A 22,080-nucleotide genomic window follows, 5' to 3' on the forward strand; every position below is an offset into this window, starting at 1 on the left:
CGTGCTCAGTCCTCCCCCTGTGCTCCCCCTGGCCATGCCCTCTGGGATCCTGGTCACCCTCCCTCCAGTGGGGTGCTATCTGCTTTCCATCTGGCCCTTCTAGATACTTCTGGTGCCATCGCTAGGGTGGGCGAGCAGGAATGCTGACCTCGGGCCTGCTCCCCGACAGGCCTCCCCGTGGCCTCTGTGGCCACTCCTCTGGAGCAGCAAAGGTCTTGGGCTGCCACTCCCGTCTCCGCCCTCAGTCCAGGCTCAAACAGCCTGCTCTGTCCTGGAGGGCAGCACCGTGGGCACACCCATGGGGGGAGGCCTCACTCCTCAGCCTGGTGTTTCACACACACCCTAGGCGGACCCTCACCGCCTGCCGCTCCCTTGGCACTCTCCGAGGCCCTGGTGCTCCCTGGAACATAGCACGGTCTCCCACGGGAGCCGCAGCTCCTGCCACACCCTCGGCCTGCCTCGCTGTGCAATCTCCCCACCGTCCGTCTCGCTCAGTGACCCCTCCGCCACGGGCTGAGGGAGCCTTTCCAAGCGCTCAGAATCAGGCTCGGGCTCTGGGTCCCGAGGGCAGCCTGGGGCAGGAAGTGGGGACCCTGGGTGGGCCAGGCAGAGGGCGCTGCCCACTCTGGAGGTGATGCAGGCGGGTAAGGGGAGACCTGCCCCCGTGGCCTCTAAGAGCAAAGACTCCAAGTGGCGAACGTGCCCAGTCAGGGACAGAAGCAGAGGCCAGCCAGCAGCCTGGGCAGCACAGCGGAGCAGGGCGGGGCGGGGCGCACTCGCGGCAGACCCCAAAGCACCCACCAGAAGAGCAAGGCCGCACGCCAGCACCTGCTCATCGGGCCACGCAATGCTACCAGCATCTCCACATTGCTCGCTCCTGAGCTCAGCAGGGGGTCTGAACTAAATGTCAGGCAGACCGCAGGACCAGCAGGCGAGGGAAGAGGGCCGGGGGCACAACGATGGAGGGGACAGGAGCAATGCTTGCTTTAGTTGAACCCTGGCCTTTGCCCTGACCATGACCTCCTCCCCCAACACTCTCTGCTCCACTTCCGCCACGCGTGAGCTAGGAGGCAGCCCTTCCCTGACCACCCCACCTGAAAGGGCCACGTCCCTTCCGCCTGTGTCCTTCACCCTGGTTAGCTTTCTTACTCCCTGAAAGGACTCGCATATCGGTGTCGTGACAGCTGTCCTCTCCGCGCTGAACACCAAGGTCAGGGCCCGGTCACAGCAGGTGCACAGAATCCGTCTGCTGGGGAACCCGCATAGCCCCGAGTGCTGCCGGGTAGCCTCGGGGAGGCCGGCACGAACAAGGCTTCTGCCCTCGTCAGGGCAGGGCCCGCCCCCGAGTTCCAGTCCCAGACACAGAAATCTCAACGGAGAAGCCTGCAGAGCAGGGGCCCCTGCTCTGTGGGTCTGCCTTCCCGGGAGCAAGTGCGAGAATCCCCCCAAACCCACACTTTGCAAGAGCAACACCCCATGGACAGGGGCTGGGTGGGAACGCCAAGAGCGGGCTGTCACGTCTTCCCAACAGCAGGGCTTAGGGACAGCCCCCCCGCCAAATCCCAACATCCTCAAATAACTATAGCAGCCCGCACAGCCACAGCTGTCTGAGAGGGTCCCACTTATCCGCTGGACCCCCAGAGAGAGCAGCCCCCGCAGCGGCCAGATGTGCAAACACCTCCTTTCGGACGCTGGGAGTTGGCCCTTTGTCTAGTGGCCGGGGTCCGGCCCACGCCCAGCCTCTGACCGGTCTTACAGAGCTGCCTCCCAGCTCCACTCGGCCCTGGCTGCCTGGCCTTGGGCAGGCTGTGGCAGCAAGCAACGCAGACACTCCAAGGACAGGGCTGGGCCAGGCCGCAGCCAGAGAGGCTGTCACCCGAGGCCCTGCTGGCCTGACCTGGAGGCGGCTCCTCTGTGACTGTCCTCCGCCCACACAGAAGGGTACCCAGTCCCTCCACAGCGTCACCCCTGGTTTGTAAACCCACCCGCAAAACCCTCCCCGTCCACCTCATGGCGGCCTGAGTATCTCGAATCCACAAACGTGGCTCAGGGAAAGAAGACATTCTCCAGACCCTACTTCCTGGGCTGGCTCGGGATGTCTCCTTCCCCGGCACCTCAAGCTCCCACCAAGAGGTCCAAGGCAGAGCCTGTGTTAAGAGAAGGCGGCATCTGGCCACGGGCTCTGGTCTCCACTCCTTGCTGGCCGGGACCATGCTCCCCAATCTCCGAGGCCTGTTTCCCCAGTGAATAAAATGGAAGTTAAAAGACCCGCCTACCTCCAGGATTGATGTAAGAGCCAAGGGGACAGGGGACATGGAGGACACCCTGGGATGCAGGCTAAGAGGTCCTCAGCCTCGGGAGCAGAGGAAAGGGAGTGAGTGCTACTCCATCCCGGACCGCTTCGGAGCTGCGTTTAGGAAGGTTTTTATAGCGTCTGTATTTAAGCCTCAGCGACTACAGAGCTGAATGGGGCTCAGCCATGTGCCCGCCACGCCTGGTCACCCACAACCTCTCTCCAGTGAGCACCGCCCCACCAGAAGCCCACAGGAAGACCTAACTGGGCAGGAAGTCCGCGGCCACCACCTCTCTGCTCACCGTTCTCTGCCCCAGCACAGGGCTGATGGCTGAGCGGCTGAAGCAGGGTCCAGAGGGCCTCACTCTCCTGGCTCCTACCACCCCCTTGACTGGTCCCTCCATCTCCCTCCAGGGCCCCTCCCGGCATCCCACCCGCAGTCCCTGTGAGCTCATACACCCACCCCAAGGGGGCAGAGGCCACCCCAACGCACCCTAGACAGCTCTTCTGAACTGCACGTCCATACGCCCACTGCCCCCGGGGCCCGGCCCCGCTACAACCTAGCAGCACCCCTGCCCCTCCCCATGCTCCCACCGGGCTGGGAAGCGACACAGCGTGACACTGCTGACCACCCAGGTCCTGGGGCCCGGAATGCCTGGGGCTGAGTCCCAGCTCTGCCAAGGGCTGGTCGGTTGATCATGAGAAGTTTCTGGAACTCTCTGAGGCTCAGTTTCCTCAGATATAAAATGGGAATGAAAGTTCCTACCTCGAAGAGCTGTTCCTGGGAAGAAATGCAGGAAGATACATGCAAAGTCCCTCCTGAGTGTCTCGGGAACATCGACAGCCACACACCGGGCCTCCATCCACTCCTCCCCTCTCGAGACCCACCTGCTCACCAAGCCAGAAGCTCTTACCTCCACCACTGCCCAGGCCTGCGGTCAGGCCCCGGCTGGCTCCCCTGAGCCATGAAGTCAGACTCTGCACGGGTCTCCCTGCCCCAGGCCTGTCCCCTCGAACCCCCTGTGCTACCACAGTGACTCACTCAACACACAGACTCGGGTTAGCTCAGTCCCCTGCTGCAACCTTGCTATACTCCCTTCTATGACACCTGGCTTTTCCCACTTATTAAAAAGTAACTTTCAGTAACTCCCTAACCTATAAAAGGAATTTTTAAAACAATTCAAAAGTGTCTGGTTAACAGAAGATTTACGTGGACGCAAAGTCACTTATTCGAAGCAGAACTCCAGCCAAACAGCTGAGCTCCCCAGGGGGCCCCTTCAGGGAAATGCATAAAGCATTTCAGGACAGACAAGTGACGTGAACCATAATTAAAGTGACATGGAGGGGCGCCTCGGTGGCTCAGTCAGTTAAGCGTCTGCCTTTGGCTCACGTCATGATGCCGGGGTCCTGGGATCCAGCCCAGCATTGGGCTCCCTGCTCAGCGGGGAGCCTGCTTCTCTTTCTCCCTCTGCTGCTCCCCCTGCTTGTGCTCGCTCTCTTGCTCTCTCCTGCCCTTTGCCAAATAAACAAAAACTTTATGAAAGAAATAAATAAAATGATGTGGAAATTTCAAAGATGGGGAAAGGTCCACACCAGGGGACCCACTGTCATCAGGCAGACCGCCCCCCCCCGAGAGACAGGCTCACTCACTGAGGACATGCCATCGCGGAAAAGAGGCACTGGCCCCGCCACCGGGAGCCGCTGTGGCTTTCCATGAGAACGGAGAGGGTAATCAGACGCCCGTCCCACAGTCTCCTCCCCGGCCCGCGGATTCTCCCACCGCCTCCATGTCTTGCCCTGTCAGACACAGCCTGTTCTGGAACCCAGGACCCAGTAGCGTGCCTACCTGCGAGGGCTTGCTGGACCCGGCTGGGCTTCGGCATCTGCACAGGCACCGAGGCGGGGACGCTCCCAGGGCTGCTCACAGGACCGCCGGGGAGGGAGGCACTTAGGGAGAAGAGAGAACAAAGCTGAATGTAGGAGCCAACTTGGCGGAAACAAGAGCCAGAGCCAGCCCGACGTGCTGACGGGGACCCTTTACAGCTTCACTCCAGGCGGCCACCACTGTGTGAGCTAGGACTTCCGGGTTTTTTTATAGGGTTTTTTGTTTGTTTTTAATGAAAGACCGTGATACCTGGAAAGAGGAGCAAAGAAATGTGAAGTTCACCGCTCTCCGACTCCAATTAACCTAGAAAAGCTGAACACTGAGGATGTGAAGCCCAGAGCCTGGCCCATGGTCACGGCCACAATCAAGCCGGGAGAGTCAAACTCCAAGCCAGGCGGAGGGGCGGACGGAGCCCTGGCAGGGAGAGCATCGGTGGGCAAGGCCGGAGCTGTGACGGGAAAGAACCCTGCTGGGCAGTGAGACTCGGCAGTTGGCAAAACGATCAAGAAGGAAGCCTTAACTGTCAAAAAAAGTGTTTTTTTCTGGGCAACTCAAACTCTGAAGACAATCCTAAAAGAATTTTGAGCTCGCCAGCTTTGTCGGAATGAAGGCTCTATGGTACCTGGAGAGGGGAAATCCAGCAGAAACCATTCTAACGTGTACTCCAGACTGGTATCACTGGTAATATGACCAATCAGCATCAGCAACCCCAAGAAACAGCGCTCTGAGGACGTTAACACGTCTTTTGTGGTTCCTGCCGCACGGTATAACCTCAAGCATGAGAAAGCAACCAAATAGGCCCAAACTGAGGAACATTCGACAAAGTAGCTCTTCAGAAGGGTCAAGGTCACGGGCGATAACGACAGCGAAACTCCTACTGAAGGGAGGATGGGGAGGAGAGAGGACAGCTGGATGGGAGGCGGGATCCCACAGGATCCCGGGACAGAACCGGGAGCAGCAGTGGACAAACAAGGCGAGAGTCGAGAAAAGTCTTGGTTAACAGCAACGTCCCCCCGATGGCAACTGTCTGGCTTTACAAGAGAAGTCGAGGAAGGGAGTGATGCAAACTTGCTGGACTATTTTTGTAACTTTTCTGTAAATCTAAAATTAGTTCAAAATTAAAGGGTTTGGGGGCATCTGGGGGGCTCAGTTGGCTAAGCGACTGTCTTCTGCTCAGGTTATGATCCTGGAGTCCCAGCATCGAGTCCGCGTCGGGCTTCTTGCTCAGCAGGGAGTCTGCTTCTCCCTCTCTCATGCGCGCTCTCTCTCTCTCTAATAATAAATAAAATCTTTAAAAAAAAATTCAGTTTTTTTTTTTTAAATGAGAGTCTTGCTTCCCATAATAACTATATTTGGGTCATTCATTTGGTTTTAAGCCATCATATTTTTCAAGTGATAATGAATCTATGCCACTGTGGTTTGGGGGGAGCAACCCCCACTGGAGAATGGTTGGTGTAGACGGCCTGAGATGCCTGGCAAACAACCCCTCCGCCGCCAACCTGCCACCCCAGTTCCTGTGTCTTTGGTCCATCCCTGCCCACGTTAAAGATGGCGCCGTGAGAAGGTTTATGAAACCCTTTCTCGCAGTCCCTACACTGGAACTCCCCAAGGACAGGGCTGGGCTGCTTTCCTCTGTCCCACTGGCCTAGCCTGGAGCCAGGATGGTGCTCGGGAAATGACGGACAGCTCCGATCTGCTGTGCTGCCCTTGCAGCCGCCAGCAAACCAACAACCTGCCTGGTCTACAGTGAGCGCTTCTGGAAGCTGCCCCAGATCCTTCCCCACCACCAGCCCAGGGGACACAGGTCATGCCGATGGAAATGACATGGAGCTGGCCAGTTGTGATCCAAACCAGAACCTTACACTCAGCTGGTGCTAAAGCTGGCAGGGCCCCCCCGCTACCCGCCCCCCACTGGCACAGGGCTGGGAGCAGAGCAGGCACTCCCATATTTGTTTGAGTAGAGGTTGTTTTGTTTTCACTTCTGGATTGTTCTCCCAGAAGAGAATCACCTGTGTGGCACTACCCAGATCAGGGCTTCCTGCCCTCCTCAACTATTCTCAAGCCCAAGAAAACAAAAGACCTGACTCTGCAGAGCTCTGATAATGCTGCGGAAAAGCCGGGCGTGCAGAACACCTGCACCAGTGAAGCTTCTGGCCCCACTAAACCATCTAATTTGGAGCAAACCCTATCCACCCACCCCAAGCCTGTCTCTCCACTTTGGTTTTGTAAAGGTCAGTAGGGGGCGCCTGAGTGGCTCAGTGGGTTGAAGCCTCTGCCTTCGGCTCAGGTCATGATCTCAGGGTCCTGGGATCGAGCCCCGCATGGGGCTCTCTGCTCCGCAGGGAGCCTGCTTCCTCCTCTCTCTCTGCCTGCCTCTCTAACTACTTGTGATCTCCATCTGTCAAATAAATAAATAAAGATCTTTAAAAAAAAAAAAAAAAAGGTCAGTGGATCATCTCTGACAGTCTTTGCAATTCTCAGGTTCTGGAAAAGTGAAGGAGTCCCAGATGACAGAGATCCTCCAGGCATCCTCCATCTCCCAAACCAGCTCTGCAGGGGACACAGAGCTTGAGCCCTCAGCCAGGGAGCCGGAAAGCCGAAGCCTGACTTGACAACTCCCCACGTTAGTGGGTTACTCATTGCTGGTCCAGAGGGGGTCCCAGAAGCGGGGTCCTCCTTTGCTGGGGAGAGGCACATATCTGAAGGAGAAGGCCTTAGGTTCCACCCCCAAGAACTGGAGCAGAAAGCAGACAGGCATTAAGGCTCCCACTGGGAAGCTCACCCTGGAACTGGGGCCAGGAACTGTGACTAAGGTCTGTGGGTCTCACACTGTTGCCACTTCCCCTACCCCTCATCCCAGTTCCTCCCCCAGATGCTTCCCTGCAGTCACGAGAGCAGTAAAAGGACACAGCGGTTCCCAAGATGGGGACTCTCAGGATGGACAGAACCTCAGATGTCACCGACCCCCTCCACCATCCTCAAAGGGCCCAGACGACCAGAATGTTCCCCAACATGGGCACTATTTGCCCCATGGAGTGCCCTTCTCCGAGAATACCTTCCAGTCGCAGCCTCCCCTGTTCGTGGGTCTATCTACTAGGCCCAACCTGGCTTTCCTGTCTGGGACTATCTCTAGGAGCTTCTGAATGGCGCTCAGGACATGAGACATGAGGACCTCAGTGTTCTACAGAGGCAGCACGTAGCAGTCCCAGGCAAGGGGCAGAGGCGGGAGGCTGGAGCAAGGAAACGCAATGCCTCCCACCAGCTCCGCACGGGCCAGCGAGCCAGCACCAGCAAGCAAGCCCTGCCGGCAGGTACCCTATAAGGAGCCCTAGATGTGCAATCTGGAGCTACCCCCCCCCTTCCAGCGCCCCCTCTGCTCCGAGCTGCGTGCCCTTGGCCAGGTGGAGTTCCCTTTCTGGGCTTCAAATTCTCTATCTGCAAGACGAGAATAATTCCAAAAGGTCCTCAGGGTGGTTGTGAGGCTTAATCTGCAGCCCAAGACCAATGTCCACGGTTATCCTGTTCTTAGAGCAGTTAAGGGGATATACTGGAAAGCCGAAGGGCCGCCAGGCACCCCCCACAGAAATCCCGAAAACCGTAATACTAGAGCAAAAGGAACTTCAGACTTCCCAGCCCAAATCCTTAATCTTACTTAGGAGGGGAAAGGAGAGACATGGCAAGGGAACAGAGCTGACCCAAGGGCCTACGGCCAGTCAGCACCCCTCAAGCCCCCTCGCCCTGGCACTCCGAGCCTGCAAGCCAGGCGGACAACAGGAGGGATCGCTTCTGGAAGAACAGCAGCAGCAAAAAACGGAGCAGATAGAAGCAAACTGGGAGAGGCGTATCCTAGGCCACTCAGGGCGGGGTCACGCCTCCCCAGGCCTAGCCACACCAAAGCGGCAACAGATAGCCGGGCTCGATCATCACCTCCAGCCATCAAAACGTTAAGCCACCACACCCTCTACTAGAGAAGACCGCGCATGACACATTTGGAAAGCTTTCTGTCCAACATCGTTAACACACAAGTTCTGGTGCTTAAAGGGATCAAGTTCAGCTACCAGGAAATTTTCTCAAACCCGGCAGCTCAGCGCATTACTGCCTACTCTGAAAGCTTCCCCGGCCACAGGACAGTCCGACAGCCAAGGTTTTACCCAGGTTGAGCAAGAAGCGATCTGAAACCTCACAGCTTCCCAAATAAAAACCACATGGGTTCCACAGATTTTGCTCTCGCTCACTCTCGCATGTCCTTTCCGGTGGCTGCCAGTAAATACGGCTGCTTCCCAGGCTTCCCCAGCCTACAGTGCCACCAGCCCTGCCGCCCCCTGGGAGATTTCCACCTAACTTGGCTGATGTTCACTCAGCCTAGAGAACTATACCAAGGCCCCTACAGAGACCAAGGGGTGAAGCATTTTGGTTCTCCTGGCTCTGCTGGGTCAAGAGGACAGGATTCATTAAGCAGGGCCCCGCCCCGGCTCTCCAACACCCATCAGAAAGGGGTTCACAGAAGAGGGCCAGCCTACAAATAAGACATGGGGAAACCCTGTTTTTCCAAACAGGGAGGGATAGGCCCAGGCGAGTGAACGGTGCCTCTCCCAGCTCCTGAAAAGCTGGAGGAGATAAAGATAACACCCACCTCATGAGGCAGGCCCCCTTTGAGATGGTTTCAACTAACAGAGCCAGCTGGCCTGGTTCCCTTCCTGGCTACAACCAAGGCCGGCAGGCAAGTAGCAACACGCACGGCCCAGAAGCAGAGGTAAGGCCGTCTGGCCCAGCCACCTTCCCCTCTGGAACTTGCCTGGCCGGTACCAGGAGGCCCCACTCTGGCAGTCTCCTGGGCCCTCAGGCCGGGGAGGGGGGACGCCAGGGAAGTATCAGGGGAGACCGATGGGAGCCCCGTACCAGCAGAAAGCAACGAAGCCCATGAATTAAGTCACCTGGCTTGATCCCAGAATCCTAGCTCTGGAATGGTCTAGAAATGTCCCTCAAAAGAATTTGTAAGAACTTAAGGAGCCCCAGGAGGCCCAGCAAAACTGACCTAGTAGAAGCAGCTCTAGCCTGCTTCAGAGAGCATGCTTTTCTCTGAAGGCTTCTGGCCAGCATCCTGGAGGAGGGGGCCTCACGGGACACTGGGTAGGGCTGAGACAGCACAGAGCCCTGCTTGCTAACGCCTATGTGAAAATCCAGGGAGGAGGCCAAGCAAAAGTTCTGGTCACCCCATTCCCAGAGACCTCTGGTCCATATGCCCTCAAGGAGCAGATGTCCAGGATGACGGCGTGGCCCACACCCTCCAGTCTACAGACTCCGCCACACCCTCTCTCTGGACGCCTCTGCCTACCTCTCACTCCGCCTTTAAGAGAGCTTCGAGATCTTCGTGGGTCCCTCATGGCCTGCTCTGCGCCCTGGGTTGAATCCCGGCTCTGCCACTTGCTGGGGGCCCTGCCAGCCCTGGTGTCCTCCCCCAGAAGCTCGGGACAGATGGCCTTTGCAAGGATTACTGCCGTCACTCACACAGCCCCCCTATACGCTCAGTGAACGGCGGTGTCGCCATGTCGTAGAGAAGCCGGCCGAGTCCTCTGAAACCCAGCTTTCCAAGATGCCAGAGGCCCACATCAGCCTCACCCAACAGGGGGGCGAGGCAGAGCAGCCAGAGGCCTGGGACAGGCCCCATGTCCAGTCACCAGTCACCCTCTCAGAAACCAGCCCCCCCACCCTCCCGGCGAACGCTCAGCAGTCTCAGAATGTCCCCCAAGCCCAACGCCTTCAATCACACGCCCTGACGACGCTCCTTGTGAGGTGACAGGTCTCCCGCCACCCCAGGAGCAAGACCCACTGGCCACCCCAGGGCTCCCCTGACTGTTCGGTGCCTCCAGTCCCGGTGGCTCCTTTCACCGTCCCCCTGCAGGTGCACAGAGCTCCACGGGACCCCGGGCCGACCGCGCCAGCGTGCAAGCCACCCACGGCCGCCCGCCACACCCCCGCCACGCTGCTCTCCACTCAAGCGACCGTGAAGCTCCGAACTGGGCTCCCAGCCTTCCCCGGGCCAAGCGGGCGGGGACTGCACCCTCCACGTCTGCGTCCTCGGTGCCGGGCACAGAGGAGTCAACGAAACGTCCTCGGGCCCACGGCAGAGCTATGCGGCCCGCAGGTGCAGCCCCAAGGCTCTGGGTCAGCCCGGACTCCGCTGAGCGAACGAGACCCACGAGGCAGCCGCCGGCACTCAGCACCGGAGCTCAGGCAGGCTCTGTGCAAGGCAGGGCTGTGGCCAGCCGGCCCCTGGGCACCGGAAGCCACCGCAGGGACAAGCCAGGAGGCAGGGCCCAGGCCTGCAGGTACGTGGGCGCATCTTCCCAGCGGAATAAAAGCAGAAACCCAAGCCTGCTGACAAGGCGCGCAGGTGGACAAGCTGACCCTCCACGACCCCATACCTGGCTCCACCGGCCGCGGACAGTCCTGGGGGCTGGGGCTGCGGTGCCAGGTGGGAGAGGCTGGAGCGGTAGAGGGGCTGGCTCCCCAGGGAGGGTGGCACCCCACCCCAGGGGTTGGTGCTGTTCAGCCGGGGTGCAGACCTAGCCCCAGAGAGCGAGGGCTTGTTGTACGGGGCGAAGGCCTGGTGGGCCCCAAAGACGATGGCGGTCCTGTGGGGGGGCTGGGGGACAGGGTACGCGGGGAGGTTGGTCATGGAGTGGCGGTAGCGGCCTGACACCGGGCCGGTTCCACCGCCATTGAGGCACTGATGGCAAGAGCAGGCGACTGCCGTGTGGCCTGGCGGAGCGATGATGGTGGTCACCGGGTACGGGGCTCCCGCCTGGCGCCGCACACTGCGGCAGAAGCTCGACGTCTTGTTGGTCTGCGTGTGGGTGGCGTAGTTGACGGTGTAGTTGTACCCCAGGGGAGCCAAGTCCACAAGCTGGTTGCCCTTGGCCACCTGCTGCTCCAGGAAGTCACACACACTGGCTTCGTAAGCCGTCCAGGAGCCATCGTCACTCAACCACTCCCAGACGATGCCCCGGCCAGGGGCCGAATGCTGGGGGAACAGGTGCCTCCGCACGGCCCGCATGGTGCCTGTTCGAAAAGGAGGAGGATACGTGAATGGTGAACCTGCTAGCCCCCCAAAACAGAAGGCATTTAAAAATTCTCTTCCTAGGGCACCTGGGTGGCTCAGTGGATTAAGCCACTGCCTTCAGCTCAGGTCATGATCTCAGGGTCCTGGGATCGAGACCCACACTGGACTCCCTGCTCAGCGGGGAGTCTGCTTCTCCCTCTCCCTCTGTCCCTCCCCCCAAGCTTGTGCTCACTCAAACGCGCTCTCAAATAAATAAAATCTAAAAAAAAAAAGAAGAAGAAGAAAAAAACTGGGCCCACAGGGGTCTTAGTGGCAGAACGGGGCCTGTGTTCCTCAGGAGTTGGGGATGCTGGGAACTTGGGTCAAAGAACAGCTGCGGCTCAGACTCCAGGGTTTTTCAAAAATATTTCTAGTGATGAAAAATATGCAGCCCCACTTAAAAAAAAATGGAACAAAACCAAAATTAAACCATCCATAATCCAGTGATCAAGACCAGCCAACCACACGGCTTCTGTGGCCGTGCACTTCCTCCCATCTGGCGTCCTCCGCAAAGACACTTAGGGAACTGACGACCACTCTGATATCTTTGCAGGCTGTTTCCTTGTATTAGGCCGTGAGTATTTCTTAGGTCTCTAAAACTTTATAAAACTCATTATTCATGGTTACATAAGTCCCTTACATGGATGTCCCATTCCCTCTGATTTCTCAAGTAGCAACTATCAGGAAACACCCTGTGGTTGGCTTCTATGCTATTAATAAGCTGAACCCGAAGAGTACACAGAAAAAGAAGAAAATGAACTTGGGCCATGCTTCCAACAGCACTTGCCAAAAGATGACCACCACAATTCGCTTCTACTGGTCTCCTGACCTCTCCCTGCCACCCCCCAGCCCCTGCCTTGCCTACATGGCAGCCGGAAGGTTACGCTTCACATCCAAATCAGACCAGGGCACTCCTCTGCCCAAATCTTCCCAGCGCTCCCCCTTTCAGCACAAAAGCCAAAGTCCCTTCAAGGGACAACTTGCCCTTTCCTTGGGCCTGTCTTCATTCTTTCCTGGTGATCCAGCCACCTGAGTTCAAACTGATCTCTCCCAACACTTCATGGCTCCATTCCCTGACTGACACCCACTGTGACCTCATGCAATGCACAATTTCCACACGATGCATCTTGCTTGCTGCCTTGGCTCAGTGGACTGCAAACACCCGGAAGGCAGGGACCTCCCTCTGCACCCAGCTGACTGGAAGCCTTAGCCCGAGGACCCTGGCACAGGGATCAGAGTGGCATTTCTCAGTCCCAGCACCAGTGACATCCTGGGCCAAGACTTCTTTGGCAAGGGGCTAGTCCTATGCATCTTTGCAACATCCCTGGCCTCCACCAATCAGAAGTCAGTGGCTCCCTGCCCCACATGTGGAACCATCAAAAATGTCTCCAAACACTGTCAAGTGTCCTGGGGCACAAAATCACCTCCAGTTGAGAACCGCTGGGTTAGAGGGACAGGGCACAGCTCTAGGGGGAAGTTGGTGGTTCCAGTCTCTGTAATATGGACCAAAACACACAAAAAGCCCACCCATGAGCGCACGGGCGAGTGCAGTAGCCCGTGTAACCAGGTCACACAGACACGTGCAGCGGCGGCAGGACTCGTTCCTGGGCCCTCCTTACTAGCATCCCACATCCATGCCGGCCTGTGGCGAGACCCTCGGATCTCTGCCGGTGGAAGCAGGCCTTCTGGGTTTGGGAAACAAGGTGGGGGTCCAGGAGGGCCCCTGTGCGGTGCCCTCAAGGCACTCCCTACTGAGAAGTACCTTCTCCACGCTGCGCCTGTACCATTCACAGCACCTGCCTCCCAAGCCGACGCGTTTCAGGGAAAGGACGAAGCTGTGAGAGTCACTCCTATGTATAACCCCAACACGGGCACTCGGACGCATACTAGAGGCGGGAAGTGTCTTACCAGTGTCCTGGCGGAACTGGGTCCAGCTGGGCAGGTCAATGATGTAAGGGGCCAGCGAGGGGTCAGCTTGGCCCAAGGGGATGCTGTGGGCCAGGCTCCCCACCCCAAAGCGCTGGCCTTTCTGCTGGACGAACTGCTGCTCGATGTAGCTGCAGACGGCGGCACTGTACGGGTGCCAGGTGCCCAGCCCGTCCTGCCATTCCCACACGGCCACCGCCACGGGGCTGGCGTACATCTGAGCCAGGGAAGGGCTTGGGGCCATGGCCATCTTCCCCAGGACTCTCTCTGCTTTCCCAAACGGGTTCAGACCACTCTGGGCTGGAGTCTCGGGGTCATTGCCCAGTGCTTCCGGAAGACCTGTAAAAGGGACAAACAGTTATCAACACACACAGCGTCCCCCGAGAGTCAGCCTTAGCGCAGGGGCAAAAAAAATTCTACTTTTCCACAATCACTTTTCCCCCAATACCTTAAGAACACTTGAGTCGAGGACCTGATCCCGGCTCTTTGCTCCGGCAGCGAGGAAGAATTCAGTCAATCAAGCATTCTTCCTGCCTCTTCAAACCTCCAGGGAGATCCAGTGGAGTGAATTCTGGATGCTAATCCCCAGCCAGCTTCTTTTCACCTGTCATTTCCCTCTGACCTAACTACTGAGTGTCTCCTTTTCTCCTGTGTTTTCATGAGTAAGCCCAAATCCCTCGAGCGCTGAGGCCACCCCTCACTTCCACTGTGCGGTGGAAACTCTACTGTGTCCGAAGCAGGTGTGTTTGTGAGACGCCTGCTTTGCTACAGACATGAAAGAACTGGGGAGGGGAGGGCTCGGGGATACCTAGAGGGTCAACCACAGAGCTGGGACTAAGTACCCCGGTCCTAGCTCCGCTCAGGGCTCCAGGCTGTCCTGGGAGGCATCATTAGCCACAAAGGGTACCCTAGCTAAACATTACAATCTCACAGATGCTAAAGCCTGGCCTCTCTGCACCCCAGTCTGGGCCTCACGGCCACCGGTCAGGCCAGAGGGTTTGCATTCGTCTCTGGAGACGCTCCTGTCCTGGCCACCTCAGCCCACCCTCTGCCCTTGTCAAGCCTACTCAGCCTTGAGGCCCAGGCTGTGTGGTTCAGGGATGCTTTCCCTGGCCGCCCATCATGTAAGCTTCTCCCTTGCAGCACCGACCAGAACTCTGATGCCTACAGACACGCACAGGTAGGATGACGTTCCAGATCTTACTGCCTCTCCAGAGAGCAGCAAGCCGGGAGTCTGCCTCGTGCACAGCCTTACTACCAGCCCCAGCAGAGGCTTTGTCCTAAGTGTTGTATACGTATTAGTTCAAAACACTGCTGAGTGGGATGTAGCCCGCAGCTGTTAGGAAGAGAGTGCTACACGGAACCGCGGCAAGCCCCAGAGTACCAGGGGAACAGGACCGGTTTAGGGACAAATGCCAAATATACTTGTCTGTGTATGCCTAACAGGCTGACAAAGTGGTACTTTCGCTTTGTGACAAGGCTCAAAAGAGGTCAAGGTCTTATTGAAGGGCACAAAAATACAGCTAAGCGACAACAGAGAGCAAACCAGATCAGCCCAGCTCCAACGCCCACTTTCTGGACAGGAAAGCTCAGCTCATCTCTACCTTGGGCTCCACGTACAGGGGGAGGCAGGACAGAGGAGACTCCGCCGAAGTCCTGAGCACCGTCAACTGTTACAGCACGATCCCCCCCCAGCCCACAGGGCCCAGGGTTCCCAGTCACAGCATCTGCTCTGATTTCTACACAAACCCCTCACAGACACTGAACTGTCTCCCCATTTTGCAGATGAGGAAACTGAGGCCCAGGGAGTGGCGGTGACTTCTTACACAGCTGGTAAGAAGGCTGGGACCCTGGGCTTTTGCTGCTGTCCCTGAGATGGCACAGTACTACCCAGGTTTCGAGAAGGCCCAAGAAACCTGCCCCACACGGAAGGCAGATCTGAGCAGTGCGTGAGAATGAACAGGCACTGGCTTACTCTACTGCCTGTATCACCTTGAACGAAGGTACCTAAGCTCACCCAGTCTGCTTTCTCCCCCCTGAAAACGAGGACACCAACATCTGTTCTCAGTACTGTTCTCAGTGCTTCTCACTGGTGTTCCATCGGCTCTCTACAAAGCACCCAGCACAGCCCCGGCACACAGCAGAGCAGCCAAGCCTGTCTTCCCTCCCTTGCCCTGCCACCCCACCCCCCACTCCAGGACCTCCAACCCCGCCCTTCAAGTCTGAGGGAGGAGCACGAGAACGGGGGCGTTGGATGAGTCAGGCCTGGGAGAACTCCGGAGCACACCTGCGGGTGCCCGCGCCGCCGACTGCTCCAACGAAAGCACACCTCCCACTCAGGAGGATCAGACCTGAGATGCCCGCGGGCGGGCTGGCTTATTAGTTCTGTGACTGCAATTAGAAGTCTCTGTAACCACATCCAGGTACAAATCACAGGACTGGTTTCAGAGCCCATTAATCCCGAGCCCGGACTTTCCTCCTGGCACCTCCTGGCAGGCATCACTCGTCTCTCAGGCAGCGGGGGAGGCACGTGTATCGGCACACGTGGTATGTTCCAGCACGTCCGCGCATCCCCAGATGAACCAACGCGCAGAACTCTGCCAGACAGCCTGAGAGACACCGGCTAGAACGGCAGCTGAGGTTCCCATGAATGCGCCCGGCCGACACACAACGACGGCCCAGCCTCACCCAGGCACTGCTGGGGTACTGGAGACCCCGAAAGGAAGAGGACATGGCAAACTGCTGCTGTCCCCCATCAGACCACAGCCTCCTCCTTAGGTCCCTCCTAAGGCCCAGCCTAATTCTAGCAAGTTCCGGAACATTCGAAGCCACTGCCCACCGCCTCCCCATCTGTTCATCCTGGTGCTACATGTGTCCAGACTCTGGTCCTCTCTCTACCAAGGAACCCAAGTGAATGTACCCATCTTCCAGACTCAGCCGCAGCAACTCCCTCTCCTGAGCCCTCTGACCCACACCCTCACCAGAAAAGCTACGACTCCAACCCCCACCCCACCCCCACCCCACCCTGGGCGTCTTCCAGGCCTGCTGCACTTATCCCAACACGAACGACTACATTTATTGGTTTCGGTGTCTGCCTCCCCACTGGAACAAAAACTCCCCAAGGGCAGAGCGAGGGCTGACCCAAAGCTGGGGCTTCAGCTCTTCAAATGCCCAATATCCCCAAAGGTCTGAAACACCAGCGGACAAAACAGAGGAGAACCTTCTGCTCCCAGGGCCTGGGGCACATTTGAAGCGAGGCCCGGCAACACCCACGGGTTTTCCACTTGAACTCGGCAATTACGGGCACACAAGGGCCGTGTCAAGGTGCCCGCTCCCTACAACCACCTCAGCCATCGTGAAGCTATACTTCAAAAACCTAATTTGTTTCGGCTCTTAATGACAGGGGCTATTGAGGGTGTCCTTAATTATGAAAATAATAATTACTATAATTGGCCATGGAAAAAAAAGCCTCCATCTGGAACTAAACACCTACAATAAGGGACTTCTTAAAGAACTTACAGTATAACCTAATGATGGAATAGGAGTCCTCAAAGATGTTTACAAAAGGCTTACGGACCTAGGATAATGCACACGACAAACACGAAATACAGGACACAGAAAAGCACCCGCTCCACTGTTGGCCAAGAAGGTGTGTCGTTTACTGGGCACCTACTGTGGGGCACTCTGGCCCTCCAGGCTCTCTCCTCCCTCAAACACCCTTGAAGGTAGGGTGTGTCCCCCATTTTATAAGGGAGAGAACTGAGGCCAAAAGAAATAAAGAACTGAGGCACCTGGCTGGTTCAGTCAGAAGGGCGTGCGACTCCTGGTCTCGGGGTCATGCGCTTGAGCCTTACACTGGGGGTAGAGATTACTAAAAATAAATAAACTTAAAAAAAAAAAAGAAAAGAAAGAAGGGGACGCCTGGATGGCTCAGTTGGTTAAGCGACTGCCTTCAGCTCTGGTCATGATCCCAGGGTTCTGGGATCTAGCCCCACATTGGGCTCCTTGCTCAGCAGGGAGCCTGCTTCTCCCTCTACCTGCTACTCTGCCTACTTGTGTGCGCGTGCTCACTCTGTGTCAAATAAATAAAATTAAGTTAAAAAATAAATAAATAAAAAAGGCTAGGGGCACCTGGGGCGCTCAGTCAGTTAAGCATCTGCCTTTGGGCACACAGGGGACAGCGGCCAAGTCCCAGGATCCTGGGACCAAGCCTTACACAGAGCTTCCTGGGCAGGGAGCCTGCTTCTCCCTCTGTCCGCTGCTCCCCCAGCTTGTGCTCTGTCAAATAAATAAATAAAAACTTAAAAAAAAAAAAGAAAAGAAAAGGTGTGCCTGGATGGTTCAGTCAGTTAAGCATCTTTGGCTCCGCGGGGGTCCTAGGATCAAACCCCCTATCAGGCTCCCTGCTCAGTGGGGGAGCCTGCTTCTCCCTCTTCCTCTGCTGCTCCCCCTGCTTGTACACTCACTCTCTCTGTGTCAAAGAAAGAAAAGAGAAAGAGAGAGACAAAATCTTTTAAATAAATAAATAAAGGCTGGAAGGAACAACTCTAAAATGTTAACAGGAGTGAAGGAATTCTGGTTTGGTGTGGTTTGACCCCTTTGTGTACCTGTAAATGTTCCACAATGGTCATATTACTTCTTAGGATGAACCCAAAGTTACTTTTTTAAAGATTTTATTTATTTATTTGACAGACAGAGATCACAAGTAGGCAGACAGGCAGGCGGAGAGAGAGGAGGAAGCAGGCTCCCTGCTGAGCAGAGAGCCCGATGTGGGGCTCGACCCCAGGACCCTGAGATCATGACCTGAGCCGAAAGCAGAGGCTTTGACCCACTGAGACACACAGGCGCCCCACCAAAGTTACTTTTTTTAAAATATCAACAACTTTGACCATGAGAAAAATCTTCTTGCTTTCCTTCACACTCTCTTGCCGGATTTACCTGCAAATCCTGTCCACCGGCGCCACGCTGAGGCACATAGGACTGCAGCTATCCTACCGCAGACGCACTGTTACACAAAAGAAAAAAGTTACATGTGTCCCAGAGTCTTCCCATCCACAGAGGATTTAGAAGAGCTTTAGAACAAAATCTGAGCTGACACGAGAATCTTAACGAAAATCACCCTGCCTAACTGTGGGCCTCCAGGTGGGGAAATCACACAAGCGGATCCCACAATGGCTGCGGCCTCTGGGAAGTGGGCTCCGAGTGTGGGGTTTTTAGGTTTTTTTAAAGATTTTATTTATTTATTTGACAGAGAGAGACAGTGAGGGAGAGAATACAAGCAGGGGGAGTGGGCAGAGGGAGAAGCAGGCTTCCCATAGAGCAGGGAGCCTGATGCGGGGCTCGATCCCAGGACCCTGGGATCATGCACGACCTGAGCTGAGGGCAGCCACTTAAAGGCTGAGCCACCCAGGTGCGCCCCGAGTATGCTTTTTAAGGCAGTGCTCAGGCTGAGTGATCGTCACCTTGCCAACATGTGAGGACCCCATTCCATTCCTCCAAAGCCCACTGAAATATGTACTGGCTTCATGCATGCCTGGGCTCAGTGGTTCACCTTTCCATCCACACAGACACAGTGGCCGGTCCCCACCCTCCACTGTCCCGAGGGGAGATGGACATAGCGGTCAGAAGCCACGCACAGACAAGCGCGCCCCACCCTTGGTGACTTTGGGACAATCAGCTTCCCACTCAGGCGACTGGATGGGTTTTCCCCAGAGTCTGATGAGCACGGGAATCTATTTGCAAATGGGATGGCAAGTTGCCCACTGATACGTAAAATGCAAGAATGTGGTGTGCTCTGGACACAGAAATGGCCTCCACGCCCACTTCTCCAGCGGCCCAGGATGCTCTCCTGCAGAACGGAAGTGTTTTGGGGAGCACGGACGGGAAGCCAGCGGCCTCTCCTTCAGGGCCTTTCCAAGAAGCTCGGCCTGAAACTCCACACCCACCAGCTGACACGAGGAGAATGACCTTCCAAGACCTCGGGACAGCGCAGCCAGCCACCCGGGGCCCTGGCAGGAAGCCTTCCCACTGACCCGGGAGAGGCCACTCCTGCACACAAACACGGCTAAGAAATGTCCTACCTGACTAGAAATGTTGCTTTTAATGCAAATTTATAACAATGGGACATTATTTTTTTTGCCTATCAAAATAGTTTAAAAATTAAAAAATTAAAAAAAAAAAAAAAAGCTTAATTTCAACAATTTGGTGCCTGCCGGAGTACACAGAGTCCTCCCACCCCTGGGAAGGATAAACCCTTTCCAACAAAGTGTGCTAATATGTATGGAGTGGTTTAGAAATGTTCACTTGCTTTGACCCCATACTCTATCTAAGGAGATTGTAGAAAACCTCTGGCATAAAGATATTTGTCATATTTTGACCAGGTAAGAGAAGCGTACAGGAAATTCCACGGAAACCCACTGAAGTGTTTACACCGGCTGCCTTTCAACAAGAGAAACCGTAGAAGGCCTCTGGATTGACTTTCTTACCTACCTGAACGCTTCACATTTTCTAAAGTGGGAAAGTATTACTTCCGTTACGAGCAACATTTCTCTTTCTTTTTTTTTTTTTAACATTTTATTTATTTATTTGACAGAGAGAGAGATCACAAGTAGGCAGAGGCAGAGAGGGGGTGGGGGTGGGGATGCAGGCTCCCCGCTGAGCGGAGAGCCCAATGGTGGGGCTCGATCCCAGGACCCCAAGACCATGACCCGAGCTGATAGCAGAGGCTTAACCCACTGAGCCACCCAGGTGCCCCTGCCCAGCACTTTTAAAAAACACCATAAATATAAACCAACCCCCACCCCACCATCGTGACTTAGCACCATTACTCTGACGGCTGCTAACAACCCCAGGGCGGTTTCGCAAGCACACCTCCACGAAGTACCATGGCACCTCTTTGCCAGGACACATCCCCATCTCTGAGTTCCAAGAAAAGGCATAAAATAGACCATACGTCCCTGAACTACTGCAACAGGCAGGCACCGCAGAAGGGGCTTTTGTCTCAAAAACAGATCGCTCAAGCTGGGGCCACCCAGAGCATACTAGGTTTCTGAGAGACGGAAGGACGTGAATACTTGATCTGTCCCTTACACACGGGGCTGCAGGACAGGAAGGGACAACTCCTCTTCTAGTGGGTTCCTGCCTGTGCCCTCCAGGGGCAGGTCAGAGCAGAACCTTCCAAACAGGGCTCAGAAAGCCAACAGGTGGGGCACCTGGCTGGCTCAGTCGGTTGATTTCAGCTCAGGTCATGATCTCAGGGTTGTGAGATCATGCCCAACCTCAGGCTCCGTGCCGAAGCGGGGGTGGGGGGTGCTTTTTTGGGATTTTCGCTCTCCCTCTGCCCTCCCCCTGCTGTCAATAAATAAATAAATACATAAAAATCAAGCTATCAAGGGTGGCCAGGGGGCAGGCCCTAGCAACCTTCAATTCCCTGGAGCCAACCTCCTCCACCAGCACAAGAACCACTATGCTGATCTTTCTCTGTTAGGAGCGAGGGGACCACTAGCAGCTTTTCAAGACAGAGCCCTGGGCCCCAGACCTCCCCAGGGGGTCAAAATGGGGGAGCCGTGGAAGCAGTGGCAGGAGTTACAGCAATGGCCACCAACCAAGGGCTTACAAGGCACCACGCACTGAGCACCTTACACGGGTTCTTGTTCAAGCCCTGTGGTCCCAGGCACGGGTCTTCGCTTGACTCTACAGATGAGGACGGGAGGCAAGAGAAGATAGGCAACCTGCCCAAGAATCCACAGGCCTAAGGCAACCCAAATCTGTTTCCAGAGTCCACACCAAGACAGAACAGGTACGCTGATGCTGGACACATCGGCCTGCCAGATAGGTTTTTCCTCGCCAACACATTTGCTTTGTTTTTTGAAAGTGAGCTGTTGTTTAAAAATTGGAATAGTCACCATTAAAAAAAAAAAAAATTCAAATTTCCAGCTTCTGGAAAGCAGAAAAACTGGCAACATTTGCAGTGCTGACCTAGACGCCTTACCCCTCCAGCAAGAGCCAGCTGAACCACTGTGGTGGCTGGAACACACTGGTCAGGTTACCAGTTACTACGATGCCCCAAGACAGCGGTCGGCAAGCTTTTCCCTACGGGCCGAAAGAGGACGGGGTCCAGGCTTTCGCAGAGCACTGTGTGTCTGAGGCAACTGTGCAACTCTACCCCCAGAGTGGGAAACCGTCCATGGGCGATGTGCAAACTAACTGGTTAGTCTACAGCTCCCCCGACACCCATCACCGCGCTGCCACCGTCCTGGACCTACTCTCTGAGACAAATACTTCTCTGACTCCATTTCTCTGTCAAAAAGTAGGAAAGTGCCTCTCCCTCTACAGACACCGTCTTTTCCCAGCAACTTAGGAGGAGCTACTGCTTGAGGTTCTGCAGCCTGTGAAATCTTTCCTACACCCACTCCTGCCCACAGGCAGAAGGGGGCACTTTTTTTTTAAAGATTTTATTTATTTATTTATTTGACAGAGATCACAAGTAGGCAAAGAGGCAGGCGGGGGCGGGGCGGGGTGAGAAGCAGGCTCCCTGCCGAGCAGAGACTTGCAGGGCTCGATCCCAGGACCCTGGGATCATGACCTGACCTGAAGGCAGAGGCTTTAACCCACTGAGCCACCCAGGCACACAGAAGGGGCCTCTTCTAACAACCAATGTCCATGTAACACCTGAACCCAAGTGTCTACTGGCCCTCCACTAGGACACAGGGTCCTAAAGGCAAGGACTAAGGTCAGGAAAAGAGGTATTAAAGAAGACACAGAGGGGCGCCTGGGTGGCTCAGTCCGTTAAGTGTCTGCCTTCCACTCAGGTCATGATCCCAGGGTCCTGGGATCGAGTCCCGCATCGGGCTCTCTGCTCAGCGGGGAGCCTGC

The 22,080-nt window shown here is 56.0% G+C and overlaps 1 protein-coding gene across 3 annotated transcripts in view; it reads right to left on the bottom strand.

Annotated features, from left to right (window-relative positions):
- Positions 1 to 22,080, bottom strand: part of DTX2 (deltex E3 ubiquitin ligase 2) — a 35,181-nt gene that overhangs the window by 8,477 nt on the left and 4,624 nt on the right. For all 3 annotated transcript variants that reach the window (XM_044234084.1, XM_044234082.1, XM_044234083.1), the window contains exons 3-5: positions 13,189 to 13,545; positions 10,604 to 11,240; positions 4,140 to 4,240 (exon numbers count right to left, since the gene is read on the bottom strand). In XM_044234084.1, coding sequence (XP_044090019.1) covers positions 4,140 to 4,240; positions 10,604 to 11,240; positions 13,189 to 13,456 — 1,006 coding nt within the window. In that variant the 5' untranslated portion in view covers positions 13,457 to 13,545. The remainder of the gene's footprint in view (positions 1 to 4,139; positions 4,241 to 10,603; positions 11,241 to 13,188; positions 13,546 to 22,080) is intronic.

The sequence above is a fragment of the Neovison vison genome, chromosome 14, assembly GCF_020171115.1.
Source record: "Neovison vison isolate M4711 chromosome 14, ASM_NN_V1, whole genome shotgun sequence".
Taxonomy (NCBI): domain Eukaryota; kingdom Metazoa; phylum Chordata; class Mammalia; order Carnivora; family Mustelidae; genus Neogale; species Neogale vison.